At 37.6% G+C, this 23477-nt stretch overlaps 1 protein-coding gene across 6 annotated transcripts in view; it reads right to left on the reverse strand.

The window, feature by feature from the left end:
- Positions 1-4276: 4276 nt before the first annotated feature.
- Positions 4277-23477, reverse strand: part of LOC131168119 (uncharacterized) — a 56817-nt gene continuing 37616 nt past the window's right edge. For all 6 annotated transcript variants that reach the window (XM_058127346.1, XM_058127342.1, XM_058127345.1 and 3 more), the window contains 2 exons: positions 5043-5255; positions 4277-4748 (listed from right to left, as the gene is read on the reverse strand). In XM_058127346.1, the coding sequence (XP_057983329.1) occupies positions 4338-4748; positions 5043-5255 (624 nt within the window). In that variant the 3' untranslated portion in view covers positions 4277-4337. The remainder of the gene's footprint in view (positions 4749-5042; positions 5256-23477) is intronic.

The following is a 23477-nucleotide window of genomic DNA, read 5'->3' on the forward strand; positions in this document are numbered from 1 at the left end:
TGGCATGGCACCGTTTGAGGCACTCTATGGTAGGAGATGTCATTCTCATTTATATTGGGATGAGATGGGTAAGCGGCGAGTTGTGGGGCCAGAGCTAGTGCAGCAGGCATATGATAAATTTTGGCTCATTAGAGACAGAATCAGTGCAGCTCAAAATTGACAAAAAAGTTACGCCGATATCCGTCGCAAGAAATTGGAGTTTGATATCGACGCTCATGTGTTTTTGATAATAGCTCTGTTAAAAAGGGTTATGAGATTTGGGAAGAAAGGTAAACTTAGCCCTAGGTTCATTGGCTCATTTGAGATTCTAAATAAAGTGCAGTCGGTTGCCTATAGGTTAGCTTTATCACCTGTGTTATCTAGGATACACGATGTATTCCATGTCTCCATGTTGAGGAAATACGTCTGAGACCCTTCTCACGTAATCAGTTACAGTGAATTAGAGCTCAAGGATTCACTAGTTTATGAGGAGGTACCAGTACAGATTCTGCACAAGAAAGAACAAGAATTACGTAATAAGAAGATTCCTCTAGTGAAAGTTCTATGGAGGAATCATACAATAGAAGAGGCATCTTGGGAGCTCGAGAAACAGATAAGGCAGAAATATCCGCATTTATTTAGTGGGGTTCAGTTATAATCAGGAAGGTGTAAGTGGTCATGAGATATTTTTTTTGCAGGTTAGTTAGTATATGTAATAGTTTAGTTAGTAAGTAGTATTTTAATTTTGGGAGAATTTTATTTTATATATATGTAATCTCCCAGAACTCTAAATGTAACCACGATATTCCTCCGTCATAAATGAGGGTAAGTAATAAAATAAGTAGACTATTTGCCTTTAGGGAATAGTGAATCATATGGATAGTAAATTTCGAGAATGAAATTTTTATAAGGAGGGGAGAATGTAGAGACCCGGTGAATTATATAATTAAATAATAAGGGAAAGGAGAGAGAAAGGTAAATTGTAATTTGGAATTCAAATAGGATCTCGTCGACGAACACAGCACGTTCGTCAATGACACGCTTGAGGGGATCGTTGATGGGGACACTTGTCTCGTCGATGAGAAGTTACCAAGAGGCTATTTTTAGTTCAGAATTTCATCGATAAAGAGTAAGCATTCATCGACGAACTCCCTTCGTGGCCTCGTCGATGAAGTGGCGTGGCTCGTCGACGAGTGCAGGTGTACAAATAGCCTAAACTCAATTTTCTCTGCAGAAATCACGCAAAGAATCACTCTCTCTCTCTCTCTCTCTCTCTCTCTCTCTCTCTCTCTCTCTCTCTCTCTCTCTCTCTCATGTTCGTCCCCTCTCCCTTCTCTCTAAGATTTTGGGTCCATTCTTCACCGGATCGATGATCCGAAGCCGCCACGCTACTCCTAGGAAAGTTCTCTCCAAGTCTGTTGGAGTAGATCGTTGGTGGGGTTAACTTGGACTCCATCCCAAATTCAAGGTAAGGCTTTTTATTTAGTATTTGACTTTCCTACAGTTGTAGAAAATGTAGTACTCGAAGAAATACTGAAGTTTTGTTCAGGACAATGTTGTTTTCAGGGTGTTGAACGGGGAACCCTGCGGGTGTAGGACTAGTCATTTTATGGGCTTTCCAGAAGTCAGGTAAGAGGATAAACTAAACCAGTAAATATTACTCATACCACACAAAAGAGATAATAATCTTATTTCTGATATTATGCATGAAATCCATATTTCTAATCAACGGCATTATTTCAAACATAATTCTACAATATACATATTTATCTGAAATTAAATGTTGTAAAATAATAAATACATTTTCATGAAATCCTGGTTTGGAGAGGTGGGCTCTAGCCTACTGAAGGAGTGTGTAATAGTTTTGTCCCGCCCAAAAAGGAACTGGTTTAGTGAATCCTTTGGTAGTTTGCCAAAGGCGATGACGTAGGTTGGGGATCAGCCGAATCTCGTAAAAATTCCAGTCTCACTCTCTTTCTCTTACTCTCTTTATTTTCAGCAAACATATAAACTGTGTGGATATTTTTAAATCCCTTAATCATAAAAACTACGTGGATTGGAGATTATATAAACCAAAGTTTAATTTTGATTTGGGATTGCGAAAATCAAAAGGGAGTACGTTGGTTGATCAATACTTTGCAGAAACCTCAAAGGGAGTACGTTGATTGGTTAACACCCAAAGACATATTAACTAAAAGATTATTTAAATTCTGAGTTGTTGAGAATTTGAGTTGTGGTTTGTATTGAAGAATCAATTTCATTCTCTACAGGGCTTGCATAAACTTTCATATACACAGGGTTTTTAACAAAAGCTGAAAGCTGAATATTAAATTTTGTGGATTGAACACTTTGATTGTTGAATGCTTGGTTGATTGTTTAAGTTTTATTTACTTGTGTTGTATTGGTTACTTTGTTGGTATATGGTTGTAGATTGAATATTGTTTTAAGTATTTGTTGTGTATTGGATAAATCAACAAGAAGTCAAGAATTCATTGAAAGAATTAAAAGAGGTTAAAGATTTTTGAAAAGAATTCAAAGAAATTTTAAAAACCCAATTCACCCCCCCCCCCCCCTCTTTGGGACCACACCTTAAGTTTTCATGTCTTTTTTGTCTTTTTTTTTCTTTTCTAATTTATGAGCTTAAAACACTAAACTTGGGTTAGGTCTTTTAATTTTAATGAAGTTAGTTATATCATTGCATTTTCAAGCTCTCTTTGTCAGTAGCTTGAAAATTAAAAGCTTTTATTTGTAATTCGCAAACTTAGAAATTTGAAACTTGAAATAATTTTACCCTAAATTTGGAAAGATCTTGAATTTGAATAAGATGTATTATAAAATTGTATTAAAAGTTGTCCAAACCTACTCAAATTTAAATTTAAAGTCTGAAATTCATGCTCCCAACAACTAGTTTATTTACTTTTTCTTTTCGGCACCATCAAGTGAATGCACTAGTTAGTCTAAATACTAAAAATAAAAAATAAAAACATCTCTTCTATTGTTTTTGGCTAAACAAAAATGTTTTGAGATTGGAAGATTTTTTTCTTTTAATAAATTAATTACTTTTGAGACAGAAAGGCAAACAAAATGTCAAAAATTAATTTATTCCATTAGGCTACTTTTTGGACCTCTAACTCAGCATAATAGAGAGCTTTGTTCACAGCCAAATCAAAGACCTTGAGCTCAAGTAGGATCTAGTTCTAATTTTTTTTTTTTGGGAACCGAGTGGATTGGCTAATTTAGAAGTTATCCTTGAAATGAATTACCATATTTATATTTTGATAATTTGATGAGCAAGAATCAAGATCAATCATTTGGCATGTAATGTTTCAATGATGATAAGTAACATACTTGATCATCCAATTCTACATGTCATAAGATTCAAGATCCTTTGGCTATAAAATATCAAAATCACCCCTAAAGAATCTGATAATTAAATCAAAATCTTATATTTATTATTGTTGAAATACTATTATTTTTAAAACATGCATGTAAATACTTAACAGATAAGAGGACATACTGCTCCCATGCTTTGGATTGATGGCGACAATGTATTTGAGTAGGGACAATAGCGATTAGAAGCGACACTAGGTACACAACTAATGAGCATAACATTTGCCAGTAGATGGTGGAAATGAACAGTGCCCTGTTCAAACACATTATTAATATTTGTCTTCCTAGGCTTGGAAACGCCTGATGGGTGACAGAGATCCTCACCCTATGAGGAGCCAGCAAGAAGCAAGCCAAATCAATCTACAGAGCATGATGCTGGAAAAACAATTCAGTTTGCTTTGCTCTTCTGCCTTCTGTCAGACCATTAGCTTTTGTGTCTTCTGTCAAAACCATTTACCCATGTCTGGGAGTTATGAAACAGAAGTGAGGATGTGTCCATACTCTCAATAGTGATTAGAAGCCACACTAGATACACAACTAATGAGCATAACTTTTGCCACTAGATGGTGGAAATGAACAGTGCCCTGGCTCCAAATGGTTCAGAAATCTTCTGTTGAGGAAGTTGGGCTTTGAATGCATTTCAAATTGAGCCAAGTTAGCTCAAAGGTAAGCACCCCTCCAAAGGCCTTAAGTTCAATTAATCTTTGCCCTGGACTTCGCCCAAGGGTTTCTGGGATGAGCAACTAACTCTAATGTCTTGGACCCGTGATATCAAACATGTAGAAGTAGACACCATAGGCAGAAGATTGCCACGCTAGGTGCCCTAGAGATAACCGGTCAATTTACACTCAGACCCCTCTCTTACAAATAACAATAACTTCAAAAATAATAATGAACACAGGAAGCATATGGAATGGAGGTAAATTTTATAATCAACATTATTCCTTTGGAATGCTGTACATTGCTTGTTAGAGAGTGTTGAAATTCTTCTTGAGTATGTCAACAACCCTTTGGGAAAGAGACTCGGCAAATATTCCTAACAAAGGTTCAAAACTTGGAACTTCTTCCATGGCTTTCCTACCGGAACCTTTGTTGTTGGATTGAATCACTTTGGCAACCTCATTAACTTTCTCAGCTATTGAAGGAAGCAGTTCAGCTGCCTCATCATATAACTGAGATGCAGGCCCTCCCAAAACTTGCTCCTCAGAAAGCAGTGTTCCTAATGTAGAAAACAAGTGGAGCGTATTCTCAGCCGCAGCATCCAAGCTGAGTAATACTTTCTTGCATGCAATGATCCTTTCCTGCATTTCATTTCCTGCAGGTCGACATCCATTCACATCCCTGACGTTTGTTGCTTCTACAGTGGAGTTATTTTGGCCCTGGTATGACATTAATAGCAGAAACATTTTAGTAATATGGTAGGAAAAAAACAGAGGGGCAGCCCGGGCACAAAAAAGTGAAAAAATAAATAAAAATAAATATTAAAAAAAAAGCGTGTTTAATTTTAACCAGAAATTAATACACATTTCAGTTTGACTGACTTTTTTTCTCTGCAAAAGATGAGGTTTATTGAAAAGAAAGAGAGATACAAGAGAAAGATCCCTAAATTTTTCTTTAGCATATCTGAGTAAAAGATAATGAAGCCTGGCTTCGTATTCCATCTATAAATATACCTGTTTATGAGCATCTGTCATTTGCTGTTCTTCCTGCAACTGAATTGATTGAGCTTCTGATGTGACTGGGAGGGCAATTTCTTCCTCACAGTTCAAGACTTCACCAAAATTTCGAGGTGTCCCAAAGAGTCTCTTGCAGCCCCCGACACAATCTTGCTGCAGAACAAGTTGGGCTGAGTAGGTTCTCCTCGCTGATGATTTTCTTTCCTTTATCTACAGGGAATATATGATGAACATCATACAAGGTCAAGTACACAATAAACCAACCTCTTTGAGGAATATATTACATATGATCTTGGGATGCTCCCATTGTACCTCCAGCTCACAGTATCAAACAAACAAACCAACATATAAACAAAAAGGAAAAAAACCCTGTTTCTCACATTACAACCTTTGTAGATATGCAATAGCAGGAAATCCAGATTCCTCAAAAGAAATTCAGAGGAAAATATAATAAGGAAAATAATGTATTTTAATTAAGAAGATATAGGACTCTGGGGATGAGTACCAAGTACAGCAGGAGTGTTAATTACAATAAGATAGACAAGCACTTGGTGAAATCAACAGAAAATAAATAAAGAATTGCAATAGTCTCCTTTGAGCCAAAAAAGCACAGTGATGATCCAATAAGATTAATGTACTCCACAGATTTTTCTGTTCAATAAAAAAAAAAAACTCAACATTTCTCTCCAAACCAAACAAAAACAGAAAACGGAATCATATCCCAGGTAATTTTTCTGCAATTTGAGCCTCTCCAAGCTTTAAGCTTGTTGTCAACATCTTGAGCACTTACCTGGTTAATGCTGAATTTAGACACCTAATTTTTTCAAGATCGAAATTAATTGGAAAACAGGAAAGGATAGGATAATTGAAGTCGCTCTCCTCATGCTCTAGATTTGGGTGTTTGATTACACTTTTTAAGATTAAATTGAGACTTAATTGGGCTAATTTAGGGGTTATCCTAGATAAGGATAAACTCCATCCTTCGAGAAGTTATTTCTTATTGCCAAAAACCCTTTTAGGACAAGGAACGAGTTTCCTTGTTCTAAAAGTGTTCTAAAAGGACATTTTTGAAATTTTGAAGTCAGGGCAAGCTCCCTTGCTTCAAGGAAGCTATAACTCTTGCCCAAAGGAGGAGGAGGCATACATTGAGCACAAAAGGGGAATACATGTTGAACCACAAAAGAAGACACGTCCATCAAAGGGAATAGACATTCAATAGAAGACACACATTCAATCTCAAGGAAGAGACCAAAAGAACATATGCATCTTCAATTGCTTGAGCTAGACATGTTTAATCAAGGAGACAGGTTCAACTGAAAGAGGCATACATTCAAGGGGGGACATTCACTCACTTTTGAAGTTGCAAGAACACACACGTCGACCCAAGAGAAAGAGGCACGAGAAGGAGGAGGAACCACACATTGGAGGCTTGACGAAGAATTTTTCCAAGCTAAGGATCTTATGGCCAACACCATTGAAGGATTCAAGGCTAGAAAGAAAGCTTGTAGAGTAAGGTATGCTTCTAAACTCCCTCTAATATCATGTATCTTACATGTCTTCATGAATATTTGGTGGAAACATTTGAAACATACACTTGAAGATGATGATATGAAACACCATGATTCTAGCTTAATGTTGAGATTTAAATTCGATAATGCTTAAAACTTCAATTTAATAACATGTTCGATTGTCATAAATTATTTTCTATTTTCTTTAATTTAGGTTCTTTTAGTTACAAATTTGTTATTTTAAATGAGTTTTAAATTGTGTTGTCTCAATGAAATTATTTGCAATTGCCTTTAGGATATATTATAGCTTTTTTATTATTTTTAAGATTTAACTTATTTATTTGAATTTTATTTTATTTTAGTAGTTATTAATTGATTAAAAATTCAAAAAATAATGCAAAAAAATTATTACATAAAATACCAAAAAATTTATTTGTCTCTCGTTAGTTTATTTAGGTTCTAGGATTTTTCAAGGCATCGATTTGACTTAGAGTTGGCATAAAAAGTCCAAAAAAAAAAAAAAAAGGCTGTTTTAAGATTAGATAAGTAAGATTTGTTTAAATAAACAACGGAAAGTCTTTTTAATGCAAAAAAAACCAAAAAAAAAAAGTTTCCATGTACATAAAGTTAAAATGTTACCTCATACATAAAATGTCAAATTTACTTCTTAAACTTAGGAAATTTTTTTAAAGTTTAGGTAAATAAGATTAGTTGAAATGAAAAAAAAGGAAAGTCTTTTTAAGGCAAGAAAGAGAAAAAAGAGAAAATTTTCATGTACATAAAATCAAAATGTTTCATTATGCATAAAATGCCAAATTTGCTTCTTTAACATAGGAAATATTTTTTTTAAGATTAGGTAAGTAAGATTAGTTGATATTGGGTTGCCTTTTACAGATTTTGTGAATCTTACATGAGATTTGTTTCCTTAGTGACATTCTTCTTTTAATATCCCTTGATTTGGTAACTTTGGGAGCATGCTTTATTGCTAATCTTGGTACATTCTTCCATTGAACATCTTATTTAACGCCAAAAGACTTCAATGAATCCAACAATATATGTCATATGGGGACACACTAGCAATCCATATCTATTTTCTTTAAGTGAGGGAAGTCTTGCATTCTAAATTGAAATACCATGGGAATGCAAGGTGGAACAATACGAATGGCAAGGTGATCATATGAAGCTTAGTGTGTACTATTCGTAAAATGAGTATGTAGAGGGTGCTAGTACCTTCCCCTTGCATAAATGTACTCCCAAAGTTGGACTTTGGTTAATAGACTTTAGATTATTGATTTTTTTAGATGCTAGGGATAGCTAGTTGATCAAATTAATTGGTAGTAATTAAGTAAATGTTCTAACCTCACCTAGGACAAAGTAGGTTAGTGGCAACTCCGTTGTTTTGTTTTGACCCGCATCTCGTTCCCCAATTCCAATTTCTCATTTCAAATTTGTCATTTGTGTCGAGGTAGTTTGAAGATTCACCCGGGTAGAGGTGAGCCTTTAGAACGTGTTAACACTAAATATGACATATATCTAGCACCAAATATCCATGACCCATTTTCCATGCAACAACAAGTGGTTTGCGATTTTCTTCCTCCTTTTTGCAATGAAAGGCCTATAAACCCCATATAGCTCCATCTTCTTCAAGGTATTCTAGGTGAAAATATGATAAATTGCCTCCAAAGCCAAGAAAAAATAAATAAAAAAAAATAAACACAACAACAACAACAACAAACAAACAAACTTTTGGTGGGCTTTTAAAATTCTAAACAATTTTCTTAGAGAAGAATGATCCTTGAAATTCTCCTAAAAATCAAGTTCCAATTAGGGTGGTTTTCAATCATTATAGCACAAGCACTAACCAAGCTATTTTTATCAATCATTGAAGCTTCGGAGCCTTATCCCCATGCAAAACATCACGCTCAAAAAAAAGGACAGAGTTGCCATTGCCTAATTGAAACTTCATAAACACCTCCTAACCTCCTTACTAATAGATTCCCCAAGCCCAACAACATAAGGATTTCTATTCTTGATAATCCCCACTCATTATGGCTTCCCCTAGTATCCACCATTCTCATCCAAAATTTTTCTTTTCATGACAGAATCTCCACAGTCACTTTCCTAGAAGAGCTTTCTTTATAATCTCCAAATCCATACCATCCAAACCCCCCTATATCTGTAAAAAAAATGGAAGTAATGTGTTCATACTAGATAGTACCACAAAAATCTTCTTTATATGCTTTCAATCTTCCTAGCAACTAAAATTGGCCCCTATATCTGTATGAAATGGAAGTAATGTCTTCGTAGTAGATAGTACCACAAAAATCGTATTTATATGTTTTCAATCTTCCTGGAAACTAAAATTGGAATAAAGAATAGGGATATAAAGTAAATTGGCAAGTCGGGTAGAGTACCAATTAATTAGGTTAACTTTCCTCCTTTGGAAAAGAAATGACCATTCCAACCTGCAAGCCTTCTGTTAAATTTGTTTACAATTGGGTCCTGAATTACTTATCCTTGAACTTGGACCTCAAAGGAAGTCCCAAGTAAGTTGTAGGCAGAAAATCCACACCCCAAAATCCGAGCCAATATCTAATCATTATATCATTTACAATGAAAACAATGTTACTCTTCCCAAATTCACTTTCAATCTTGAAATGGCTTCATACGCTACCAAGACACACCTATAATTAGGATTTGCAACTCAACAATATCACAGATTAAATATAGTTACAGCATCAAATAAGAGATGTAAGTCATGGAAAGCTAGTAGCTCCTGCTTTAAAGCCCTCAAGCAATCTTATTCTTTCCAAATTACGTTACAAACATACTCCTTGTGTGCCCTCTCTCCTCTCTTCCTTTTCCTTCTCTTCAATTTCTTCTATCTTTCCCCATGGCTACAGATCCTTGATGTTGCCCCTACGTCATTTGGTATCGGAGCCCAATATTGATTTTTGTTCTTCCACTTCAATCCCCAATGTTCCCCTCTGTTCTCTTTTTCTCCCTTCTTCCTCTTCTCTTATTCTTCCTTCTGCCCTTTCTTTGATTTTGATCCTCTGTTCCTAATCCCTTACCACCCAGCAGTATCTCCCCTCTTCTTCTATAATTCTGTTATTCTTCTCCATCTCTTCTTCTCTCCTATAATTTTCTCAAATCTCTCTCAAAATTCTAATTTTCACCCTTCTTCTTTTGTTATTCAATTTGGATTTGAAGTGAACCAGAATTTTCCTTGATGCTGCCCTTGGATCATTTGGTATTAGAGCCTAATACCGAGCTCTATTCTTCCACTTCAATCCCCAATTTTCCCCTCCTCTCCTCTTCTATTATCTTCCCTCGTTGTCTCTCTGATTCTTCTCTACCCAAATTTCAGACCAAAAAAACAAGAGGAGAAATGGTTTTGAACTTTTCAAAAAATTCCACTCACCTCCCTTTGATTTTGAACGCCCCATTCCTAGAATATTCTCGAAACACCTCCCACACCATCAAAATCAAAACCCCATGAAACCCCTTTCCTTAGTATGTTGTCGTCGTCTGACCACCAGAGAGCCCCCACACGCAAGCCAAATCTTCTCCAACCATTGGCCTTCCAAAAACCCTAGTTTCTTGACCTTTTTGTCTTCACACGGCCACCACCATTACAATCCCGACCCATGATCTACACTCGCTTGAAATTTCATTGTTAGAGGAGCCCTACCGGTAGCCCATGTGCCCCATGCACCAGCCACGTGTGTGAAAGAGTTCTTGAACTCCTCTTGTATTTTCTAGACTCACGATAAACTACTCCAGCCATAATATTTCGAGTTTTCAAAGAAATATTTTGATATGTGGTGTGATATTTTAATTGTGGATCTTTTATTTTGCAAGCAAGAATGATAATTTCATACAAACAAGAAATTGTCCCAGCCAACATCAAGAATCAGATCAAATTGCTACCATTTGCATAGTAGTCAAAAGCGCACCTGAGTGTCACGAGCTAAGCTTGCTCAAGGGAGGGTGAGTGACACAAGCTAAGGCAGTATGACTCCTTGGTCTCTTTGATGTTCCTAGTGCCAGGATGATATTTACATAAAAACCTCTTTAAGGGAGGGTGAGTGTTTATCGGTCTTATATAACTCACTAGCAATTGTCAACGTGTTTAGCCTGCTTGCCTCCCTCGCTAAACACACAACGAATGTGTTGTTAATGAATTGTGTTGCTTTAATGTTTACTACTTTCTTGTCACTGCTTTCATAATTGCTTGCTGTTTCCGCAACTATTTGATTGAATGTTAATGAAAGTGTTTCGTGGATGAATGTTGGTAAATGATAAGTTGGCTAGTTAAGCAAGAGTGCTTTAGCAAGCGTTGCACGACTGTTTCACAAAGGTGTGAAAATAGTCAGCCCGTGACACCTGGTATCAGAGCAAAGGTTATTTGCTACATGAATTCAGTTACCTTCGTTGTGGGATTTGGAAAGCTTTGGTAAGTGACCATGGCACCAAACAATGCTGAGAGAATCAGCGTGCTGGAAGCACAAACTAAGGAAACCACCAACAATGTGGCCAACGAGATGGCCCAACTGAGGGGACTTGTTAATGAAGTGATGGGATCACAACAGCATCAAACAAGTTTGATAAGTGAAATGTTAGAGGACTTTCACCACACTATGGAAACTTTGCAGGCTCAAATGGCTGATCTGGATGCAAAGATAAATCTAATGGTTCTTGCTATGGGGAACTCCAACACTCTGGGAGTTAGCAAGACCAAGGTATCAGAACCTAGGACGTATGGGGGTGCCCGTGATGCGAAGGAGTTAGATAACTTCTTATTTGATATGGAGCAGTATTTTCGTGCTGTGAGGATGGCCTTAGAATAGTTGAAAGTGTATACTGCGACCATGTACTTGGTTGGTGACACTAAACTGTGGTGGCGTACCAAGTATAATGAAATTGAAAATGGAAGTTGTGTAGTGGAGAGTTGGGCAGACTTGAAGAGAGAACTCAAGGCCCAATTCTTTCCTGAGAACGTTAAGTACAATGCTAGGAAAAAAATTGAGAGACCTCAAGCATAATGGGACAATCAGGAAATACGTGAAACAATTTTTCGCTTTGATGTTGGATATCAAGCACATGTCGGAGAAGGACAAGCTATTCTATTTTCTTGAGGGAATGAAATCATGGGCAAGAACTGAACTTCATAGGCAAAGGGTTCAAGACTTGTCGACCGCACAAGCTGCTGCGGAACGCTTGACTAACTACGCTGGTGATAATACCGCTTCGTCCAAAGGGTTTGGCGGAGAGGGAAACAGTGGAAAGTTTTTTAAGAAAGGCAAACCCAAGAGTGGGGGAGCCAACTATAAAGCATAAACCTCAAAGGAAGCCTCGTCGTTTCGAGGGTTTAACACACCCAATGGAAAGGGTAAAATTGCGTGTTACTTGTGTCGAGGTCCTTATAGAGTTTATGAGTGCCCTCACAAAGCAACACTTAATGCTTTACAGGCTTGCATTGCCGAACAAGTAGTGGAAAGCAATGGGGAAGAGGAGGATACTCGAGGATGGGTGCAATGCGGCAAGTGAACGCATTGGAAAAGCAGGCAAAAGCACCAAAAGTTACACGAGCAAAAGGGCTAATGTTTGTGGACATAAGGATCAATGGGAAGAGTTCCTGCGCTATGGTGGTACTAGGGCTACTCATAATTTTATTTCACAACCGGAAGCATGGAGACTCAACTTATCCTTAGAAAAGGATACAGGACGCATGAAAGTTGTTAACTCTGTAGCCTAGCCTACTTTGGGAGTAGCCAAGCAAGTTACTGTGAAGCTTGGGGTAGTGGGAAGGTCATGTGAATTTCACAGCGGTGTCATTGGATGACTTTCCTATCATTTTGGGAATGGAGTTCCTAAGGGGGACGAAGGCAGTTCTGATGCCTTCGGCTGGTTCCCTGTGTCTGATGGGAGATCACCAAGTCGTTGCAACGAAAGGAGACAATAAGAAGTTCCTTTCAACCATGCAACTCAAGAAGGGATTGAGAAAGGGAGAGCAGACATATCTAGCTATGGTAGTGGTAGATGAAGAAGTAGGCCAAGAGCTGGTGCCTACAACCATCCAAGCGGTGTTGGATAAGTATAATGAGGTGATGCCAAATAAGCTGCCTCACAAATTGCATCCACTACGGGGTGTGGAGCATGAAATCGAGTTGTTTCCATGAGTGAAACCACCTGCTAAAGAGCCATATCGGATGGCGCCTCCAGATCTAGTAGAGTTGAGGAAGCAACTTGATGAATTATTGGAAGCGGGATATGTTCGCCCTTCCAAAGCACCGTTCAGAGCACCGGTGCTGTTTCAGAAGAAACATGATGAGAGCATGCGGGTGTGTGTAGACTACCGTGCGCTCAACAAGGTGACAATGCGCAACAAGTATCTCATTCCGTTGATTGCTGATTTGTTCGATCAGTTGAGTCATGCCAAGTACTTCCCTAAACTTGACTTGAGGTCAGGCTACTATCAGGTGAGGATTGCTGATGGGGATGAGTCGAAGACTACTTATGTGACGCGATACAGGGCATATGAATTCTTGGTGATGTCATTTGGGTTGACGAATGCGCCTACAACATTTTGTACCTTGATGAACCAGGTATTTTGTGAGTACCTCGACAAGTTTGTCACGGTGTACCCAGATGATATCATTGTCTACAGTTCCACTCTGGAGGAACATGAAAAGCATCTATGGAAGGTGTTCGTCAAGCTGAGGGGGAACAGTTTGCATGTGAAGAAAGAGAAGTGCTCTTTCGCTCAGTAGAGCATCAAATTCCTTGGTCATGTGATTAAGCAAAGTCATGTCAAGATGGATATGGAGAAGGTAAGGGCGATTCAAGAATGGAAGATCCCAACGACAATGAGGGAGTTGCGTCCCTTTCTTGGCCTTGCCAACTTCTACAGGAAGTTCGTAAAGGGGTATTCGCGAAGAATGGCTCCTATGACAGAACTACTGAAAAAGGGTCATGGGTAGAACTGGATAGAGAAGTGCTAGGAAGCCTTTGATGACTTGAAGGATACCATGATGAGAGATCCGGTATTTGCTCTTCCAGATGTCATGAAACCCTTCGAAGTACAGATAGATGCATCAGACTTCGCCTTTGGAGGAGTCTTATTACAAGAGGGACGTCCTATTGCGTACGAAAGCCATAAGCTTAGTGAAGCAAAGCCAAAGTACACAGCTCAAGAGAAGGAGATGCTAGTGGTGACACATTGTCTCTGTGTGTGGAGGCATTACTTACTTAGTTCAAGGTTTGTGGTGAAAACAGATAACTTGGGAGTGAGCCATTTCTTCACACAGCCGAAGTTGACATCCAAGCAGGGCCGATGGTAGGAATTCTTGGCAAAGTTTGATTTCTCCTTTGAGCACAAGGCGGGGCGCCTGAACCAAGTCGCAGATGCACTAAGTAGGAAGGCCGAGCTGACGGCCTTGCAGATGGTAGCACATTTGACTGTGAGTGTTGTTACCACGACGATGCGGGAGCGCATCAAGGAGAACTTAGCCAAAGAACCAGTTGCGCAGAACCTAATGAAGCTTACCGAAGAGGGGAAAGCACGTCAATTTTGGATGGAAGGTGGATTGCTGATGACCCATGGTAGCCGGCTCTTTGTGCCACAAGCTAGTGATCTGAGGAAGACACTATTGAGAGAATGTCATCATACCATGTGGGCCGGACATCTAGGCTGACAGCGCACTTTGGCCTTACTAAAGCAAGGGTACTATTGGCCACACATGCATTATGATGTGGTTGATTATACCCGAACTTGTCTCACTTGCCAACAAGACAAGGTAAAACAGAGGAAGATTGCAGGGCTGTTGGAGCCCCTATGAGTACTGTCCAAACCGTGGGAAAGTGTCTCACTAGACTTCATCACCAACCTGCATAGAGTGGGAGATGCAGGGTCTATACTTGTTATTATAGACAGGTTTTCGAAGTGTGGTACGTTCATAGCCGCACCAAAGTACTGTTCGGCAAAGGAGACGGCATAGTTGTTTTTCACGAATGTTGTGAAATATTGGGGTGTTCCCCAAGATATTGTTAGTGACCAAGACTCAAGATTCACCGGAAACTTCTAGACAGAAATTTTTAGAATCCTTGGTTCACAGCTTGAAATCTCTTTGAGTTATCACCCACAGACAGATGGACAGAAGGAGAGATTCAATGGGCTACTGGAGAGTACTTGCGCCACTTCGTCAACGCCAACCAGAAGAATTAGGTGTAACTACTTGATGTGGCTCAATTCAATTTCAATGGCCAAAAGAGTTTAACAACCAACAAGAGCCCATTTGAGCTTGTTATAGGTCAGCAACCACTATTACCTCACACAGTGGATGAGTCATACAGAGGAAAGAGTCCCGGGGCATACATCTTCACCAGAGAATGGAGACAGAATGCTGACATTGCCCAAGCCTACCTAGAGAAAGCTTCTAAGCTAATGAAGAAGTGGGCAAATCAGGGGAGAAGACCGCAACACTTCAACGTAGGTGACTTGGTGCTTGTTAAGCTCAATCCTGAATAGATCAGGTCACTACGAGGACGAGATAGGAGACTACTTAGCAAATATGAAGGACCAGTCCTCATCTTGGCCAAAGTCGAGAAGGTCTCTTACAGAATCGACCCTCCAACTTGAATGAAAGTGCATCCTATGTTTCACGTCAACTACCTCAAGCCGTACAACGCCGACACTCACGATCCAAGCAGAGGTTAGTCAAACAAATCAAAGGTGAATACAGTGCAACCTGACAGACGTGAAGTTGAAGAGATCCTTCCAGATAGAGAGTTCATATCCTCAAGGAAGATATGCAACCGTTCGTGGACAAAGTTGAAGTGTACCTAGCGTCAAAGTCTACGAGGACATCGACCGCATAAGTGGGGGAGTGTCATGAGCTAAGCTTGTTCAGGATATTATGCTTGCCTGTGACAACTTGTCTCATGCGCTGGGGATGGGTTTCCATCATGTAAATACTAGTGTAGGGTTATTTTCTGCTAGTAATTTCTTTGTATGCCTAATAAGGCAATATGACTCCACGATCACTTTGATGTTTTCTAGTGTCAGGATGATATTTACATAAAAACCTCTTTAAGAGAGGGTGAGTGTTCATCAGTCTTGTAAAACTCACTAGCTATTGTCAACGTGTTTAGCCTACTTGCCTCCCTCACTAAACACACAATGTCAACGAAGGTGTTGTTAATGAATTGTGTTGCTTCAATGTTTACTGCTTGCTTGCCACTGCTTTCATAATTGCTTACTATTTCCGCTCTATTTAATTGAATGCTAATGAAAGTATTTTGTGGATGAATGATGGTAAACGATAGGCTGGCTAGTTAAGCAAGAGTGCTTTTGCTAGCCGCACGGCCCTTTCATTCGTCTTCGAGCCTTTGAACCAGCAGGAGCTTCGTGAGTTTGTCTTCAAGCCTTCGAACCAACAGGAGCCCTTCGCGAGCTCGTCTTCGAGCCTTCAAAGTCTTCAAGTTTTCAAACTAGCAGGAGCTTCTTCTACTTTTTCTTCTTCAATTCTTCTTCTGCCTCTTCTTCTTTTTCAGTTCGTCATCAATTTCTCTACTGCCTGTTGCTTCTTCTTATAATATTATATGTAATTAATTATGTAGTTTAATGCCACTTTATAACTAAGATATAACATTTTTTTACTGAATTTAGCTACTATTTTGTAATTTGTTTGGAAATGCAGTATACAAACTATACATTTTTCTGAAATATATTATTCATTGCTTTTGCATTTAGGATACCAGGTCTTAAATCTTAAATGGATTCTAGAAGTGGAAATTCTACCTCTGCAAAGAAAGATCCTGCATGGAAGTATGCACATTTGGATGATAAAAAAAAACATAAATAATTAGACTTGCAATTTTTGTGGCAAAGTCACAAGGGGAGGAATATTTTGAGCAAAAGAACATATTGTTAGAAAATTTTGAAATGAAAAATAATTCTCTAAGTGTCAACAAACAGCAAAAGCTTTGCCATTTACACTTCTTTCCTTATTTCATCCCACAATTATTTCCTTATTTCTTCATTCATTATTTTGTACAGTTATCATACATTATTTGACAGATTATAGTTTACATGTATAAAGCTAGAATCATGCGAGAACTTATTTGCTTTCCTTGTATAGCATTCTTGTAAAGTCTATATAATATACAGAACTCAAGGCCAAACAATTTTCGGCCATTCACACAATACTTTGACATGGTATCAGAGCCAATTGCTAATTTTTTCTTTTCCCTTGAATTTTTTTGTCTTCTCGATTTCGAAGATATCTCTCGTGCCTTTCAGTCAGATCTGTATTAACCAATGCTGCACCCAACAATTATTTTTCAGTATTTTTGTGGCTGTCGTGGGACTATTCTCTTCTGGAATTTCTTTCAGTTCTCTGGTGTTCGGTATTTGTAAGGCTCAGTGGCTGTCGGCGCAGCCTTAATATTGATTTCTCAACAACTCTGTGATTGAGTGGCTGTCGGAACAGACTTCTATTGTTGTTTCCGGCATGGTTCGAAATCTCGATCGTGGGTAACATCGCGTAACGGTCGCAGGAGACACGGGTGTTACGTAACGGGAAGCGGGCGTAACAGTCGTGAATTTTTTTCACGCATGCACAACCATGCCAAAATCGAAAAATAAGCATGAAATCCATTAATACATGATTTTTAATGAATTTTGAAGGCTTTCATTCAACCTACAAATGCTTTTTAATAGGCATTATGATTTTTATATTAATTTTAGTGCGCTGTTTACAAAAAAAAAAAACATATTTTTCTATAGTTTACATTACTTTAATGAGTAAAAAGATGTAGAAATGTAAGAATGAATTAATTAAAGTCATGAAGTTACTGAAAATGAATCAATAGACTCAATACTCAATTTACACATTACACATACATGAATTTAAAAAATGATTAATATCAAATATCAATAAATAGTTGAAAATACATGAATACAATATTACAAATTTATAACATAACACATATCATTGTCACCACCAAAAAGAATGACGTGGAGGGTCTTCATAATTTGCATCTGTATCTTGAGATTGGGATTGGAAATTATCTCCCCATCCTTGTGGAAATACATAGCTGAATAAACCCAAGTTTGCGTCATTTCGTTGTTGCTCTTGAAAATGTACTGGTGGTGAAAATCCAACTGATATAGGGGGTGCATAATCTCCTCTTTGATCATATCCTGAATAATGTCCATAAGTTGGGGCTGGGGCTAGCTCTGGGTAGTGTGTAGAAGAAGACTCACTAGATCCTGAGATTCCTGATCCACTAGGATAAAAATGTGAGTCACGAGATGCATAATGTGGATATGCTGGATAAGATCCATATGATTGTGATGATGAACCATCTAAACCAAAGTCGCCAAAACTACGAACCACACCATATGAATCTTCAGCAGAATCACTAAGGTCACCACAAGCACTCCTTCTCCTGGGTTGTGAAGATTGGTTCCCTGGAGGAATACCCAAATCATAATTTTCAGGTATGTCATGTAGTCCATAAGGATCAGAAGGATGTATATCCCTTACAAATGATGTCCCTGTGTCATATCCATAATTATATTCTACACCACCGCCTCCATCACCACAACTACCACCCCCCCCCCCAACCCCAGCTCTAGCACCACTATTACCATCATCATCACTTAGTGGGCTCAAACCAAGATTGTCATCACTTTGTATACGTTCAGGGCTTGAACTTGAATCATCATGCGCGTTTATTGGTGGTTGATCACCTCCTTCCGTAGTACCACCAACTTCTTCATTTAACCAATTTGAATTGTCCTGACCGTCGAGTAGTGGTGTCTCTCTCTCCTCTAACCATTGACTTAAAGGATCATCTTCTTCGAAAATGTAGTCCAAATTGATAGGATTGAAACCCTCTTCCATTTCTCGTTGGCTTCTTCTCATTGTACGTCTTAACTTTAACCTCATGTTGTAATGTACTAAAACAAGTTTTTGTAGTCTCATGTACTTTAATCTATTTCTTGTTTTCGTATGGATTAGGATAAAGGTGCTCCAATTACGCTCACAGTTCGAAGCTGATGTGGTTTGACTAAGAACTCTGATTGTTATTCTTTGGAGCTCAGGAGCACGCAAGCCATAATGAATCCACCATTCAGCTGCATGAATAATTAAAAAGAGTTTTATGTCAGTATAGCGTCCGTATATTTCAAAAGTCAAATTTGAACATAAAGAGAGAAAATAGAGTCATTCATCCATTATTTAGCTATATAGCCTATATTTACCAGGATTTGTTTGTTTCACTGCCCTTTGAGTCAACGGGGTTCCAAAAGTCTCTTGCCTATCTCGATATAGCAACAACTAAAAAAGGATGATTGTGAAATATAATTAATTAATTAGATGTATTAATAATTATTCTTGAAAGTATTATAGAATACTAGAACAATTCATTATTCAATTTAATGGAACCAATACTTACTTGATTAATAGCCCGAATTTGAGTATCTATATTGGGTACCAACTTGGTTATCACTTTTTTAACCTCATCCATGACTTCTCTAGCAACTTCAGAAGAGGGTGGGGCGCCATAAAGAAATTGTGGGTTCAAAAAATATCCTATGATTAAATTTAGAAACATATTAATCAATAGTTTTGTAATGCAACTATGCATAATTTAAAAGTTAAAACAATAAGAAATTGTATTTGATTTACACTTACCAACAGCGTGCAAATCTTGGTGCAACTGAAAACTCCACCAGTTGTCAATAATTTTCCAATAATCTTTGTAAAACTGACAATCTTTTTGAATAGCCAACTTCGCCCTATCAATTCCCTCGTATATAAGGCTCATGGTTGGTTTTTCATCACCATCAACCAATTTAAGAACTTTCACTAAAGGTTCTTGCACTTTAATTATATCAGAGGTCTTGTGTCAAAACTCTTTGCCTAAGATAATTTTCTTCGAATCGTATGCCGGGCCTGATTTTACCATCCCAAACCTTGAGTTTTTCCAAACATCAGATATAAACATTTCCCTTAATGCTTGTTTATGCCTGACAATAGTCTCCAAAGCAATGAAGTTTGTGGCAAATCGAGTGATGGCAGGGCAAAATAACTCTCTATTATTTGTGAATTTCTTCATGAAATTCACTGTCCATGTGTGGTTGCAAATAAATGAGGTTATTATTCTTGCATCTTCTAAGACCTTCTTCACATTATTTTTCTTACCAATATTTTCAAAAATAAGGTCTATGCAATGAGCTACACATGCTGTCCAATAGAGATTGGGCCTCTTCTGCATTAATAATTTTCCTCCTGCCTTCATTGTAGTTTCATTATCAGTCACTACTTGGACAACATTCTCCTCTCCAATTTCTTCAATCACCTCGTCCAATAATCTAAAATGAAATTATAGATTCAATAATTACTACTATTTAATTAAAAATATGCAAGTCCATAATACTATTTGCATATACAATTAAAAATAGAAAACTACCTGAAATAATATTCAGCTGTTCTACTTGGCACATCAGAGGCATCAACTGATTTATGAAACACGGTGCCTCTATCGCAATAAACTAAAAAGTTTATAATGTGTTTTCTAGTTGGTCCTGACCAACCATCACACATAAGGGTTACACCTCTCTCCTTCCAAATTCCAGCAAAAGAAGTTATATAATTTTTCATTTCTTGATATTCTTGCTCCAAATAAATTTCAAATATCTCATAGGGTGATGGACCCTTCACCCCCTTTCCAACCTCTGCAGCAATATCAAGCATAGGCCACATAAATGGAGAATCGGCTACATTCGCTGGAATCCGATTATAAATTAGGAATTTTCCAACTGCTTTTCCTAATTTACTTCTTAAACCTTTCAGTAACTTAGTGTTAATTTTTGCTTGTTTGGCACTCTTGCTTCTTTCTAAAATAGGATCCATTGCCTTTAGTCTAGCTTCAGGGGCATCAGGATTTATCCATTGTCATCCACTACCTCCAGCTTCTCGACCACTATAAGATTGAACTCCTGCTCTATTGAAACCACTAGTAGCACCACTGCCAGAGCTACCCCCCTCTTCATAAATATTACCCCCTGGTCCCCCTCTAGTTGTTCTTACTCGAAACCTTTGTCTTTCTTCCCATTGTTGCTGTGATCATATGGTTTCTTGTCGAGCAAATCTCATACTTTCTTCTTCCAAGTCTTTTTCATCGTTCAAATTCTCAAAATCTCCTCTAATTTGAGCTTCTGCTTCTTCTTGCCTTTTTTGTTTATCTCTTTTCTTCTCAGCATACGGTTGAGATGTTTCAACATTTGTTCTCTTACTTGTGTGGTCACATTTGAGCATCCAACTACTTGACCCTTTTTATGTGTCGAGTGTTGTTTCAAGTGTGTAATACCCCCTTTAATTATCTTCCCACATAACTTACACATAATAACATGTCTATTACCATCCACCACAGTACCAAAATGTCATCCAATATCCTCACTAGGTAAGTTCTCAGTTCCTCTATCAGGTGACATATTGATAGACTTAATTTGATGATCTCTACACAAAACATAGAGAAAATACAAACTTACAGCCTTTCTAAAAAAATGACAGGAATAATATAATTAGTAATTTAGTAAATATTAAATAATAAGTACTAAATAGTCCTTCTAATTTTAAATACTCATTACGTAAAAATAAAATATAATATTTGATTAAAAATAATAAGTAACGTTTAATTTATTTTTATATTTAAATAAACAAGATTATAAAATATTAGATATTTTATTACAAAAAAATATATTCCTTTATCTTTAAAAGATATTTTCATTATTTTTTATAACTTGATTTTATTTTCATTTATAACTATAAGAAATTAACATTGTAATTTTAAAGGTGGAAAAGACTTTTACTCTACTTTCATATACATCACAGCATCACTAATAGAGATCCATACAGTACAAATTGACTATCTAACTTTTTAAGCATTTTCTCAGTATATGGATTAAAATAAATTTTTTCTACAAATTCCAGTAGTAATTAGTAAAAATCTAAATTATTAATGTATTAACTTAGGTTAAAAATTTTTTTACTTTATTTGATAACTAAAAACAAAAAATAAATCATGTAAAGATTTATTTTACCTATTTTTAAATTTAAGGTCAAAATGATGTTTTAAAACTTAAAAAATATTTATAAACAGGAAATATGCGATGGAACTAGATTTTCATAATTACCTTTCAAAAAATATAAGACAATTAAAATATTTATAAATTAAGAAAATTTTATTTTACATAATTATTATTGTTTTCTAATTTTTTATTCTATTAAATAACTGTTTTTTTTAATTCAATTTAACAAACATAATTTACAACAAATTATAATTTTAAAAAAAAAAACATAATAAGAAGTTTAAGATGTGGGTGTTGAGTGTTGACTGAAATTTTAAAGCTTATCTCATACGTTGAGAGAAGCAAAGAGTCTGAGTGAGACCAAGAGAGGGGAAGGGACTCGGAGGAGCCTCGAAGCCTCAAAGCTCCGTGCAACGACTGGCGGAGGGCTGGCTGGTGGCAGCGAGTGCGACGACTAGCGGAGGAAGCTGCCGAAGGGCTATCGATGACTCCAAGCTACGTGCAACGACTGGCAAAGGGCTGGCTGGTGGTGGCGAGTGCGACAACTAGCGGAGGAATCTGCCGAAGGGCTATCGGCCTCTATCAGGCTTCGAAGAACTTAGTTAGGATTAATAAGGCTAGATGAAGGCTGCGAAGATGAGAAGATCTGCTCACTCTCAGGCTTCAAAGAAGTGAAGCCTTCTTTATTGCTTCGGCCAACAAAATTTCAAGGTAAGCTTTTTACTTTCCAGTTTGCTCTTTGAATGTAAGATTTAGTTAGATTGAATGGCAGATGGGTGGTTGGGAAAGGAGGAAAGCAGCGCTGCAGTAGAAAGGCGATTCAGATTTCTACAAGCTGTCGGCATGTAACGGTCTGTAACGGACCATTACGAAGTGTAAGGTTGGGGTAACGGCCGTTACGAAGACATAACGACCGTTACGGCTGTGAATTTTTTCCGAACCGCATTATCGGTCCGTATCAATTTCGGAGCCTTTGATTTACGTTACGTATCGACCGTTACGCTACGTAACGGCCGTTATTTAAAACCATGGTTTCCGGTGACTCTTTGTCCTTGTGATTCTCGGAACAATAATCTGATGGTATTGGAGGTGTTGTGCGACGTCCCTCTGCACTTTTCTTAGTTCGCGATTTATTTTTTTAGTGCAGGCAGGTTGATCTTGGTTTTATTTGCACCTATGTTGATTTATTTTTTGGGCTTCTCGATTTTCCGATATTGTTTGCCTTTCGGCACAGTCTATTTTTTGGTTATTTTGTTTCTTTCTTAGCCTTTTTCTTTTCCCCTTTATTTAGCATGGACTCTGCAGCTGTGTGTGCCAAGTTTACGGACAACAATTATTCTACATGGGCTTTTAAATTTGAACTTTTCCTTAAGGGAAAAGATCTTTGGGGCCATATTGATGGCACGGATTATGCACCCAATCCTGATGAATCCAAGGATTCAGCGTCTTCTCCTTCATGAGTTGTGCTTGATGTTCAGATTATATCTTGGCTTCTTGGGTCGGTTGAGCCACATATTGTCCCCAACTTGCAGCCTCATCGCACTGCTCAATCCATGTGGACTTACTTAAAGAAAGTATATCATCAAGATAACGGTGTCCATCGTTTTCAGTTAAAGCATGTGATTGCCATGTTTCAACATGACAATCTTTCCATCCAAGACTATAATTCGGCGTTTCTGACCCTTTGGAATGAATATTCTGATCTGGTTACCACGGATGTTCCTATTGCCTCTCTTTCCATTATTCAACGTCTTCACGAGACTAGTCGTCACGATCAGTTTCTTATGAAACTCCGCCCTGAGTATGAATCTGTTCACT

This window comes from Malania oleifera, chromosome 11 (genome assembly GCF_029873635.1).
Source record: "Malania oleifera isolate guangnan ecotype guangnan chromosome 11, ASM2987363v1, whole genome shotgun sequence".
NCBI classification, from domain to species: Eukaryota; Viridiplantae; Streptophyta; class Magnoliopsida; order Santalales; family Ximeniaceae; genus Malania; species Malania oleifera.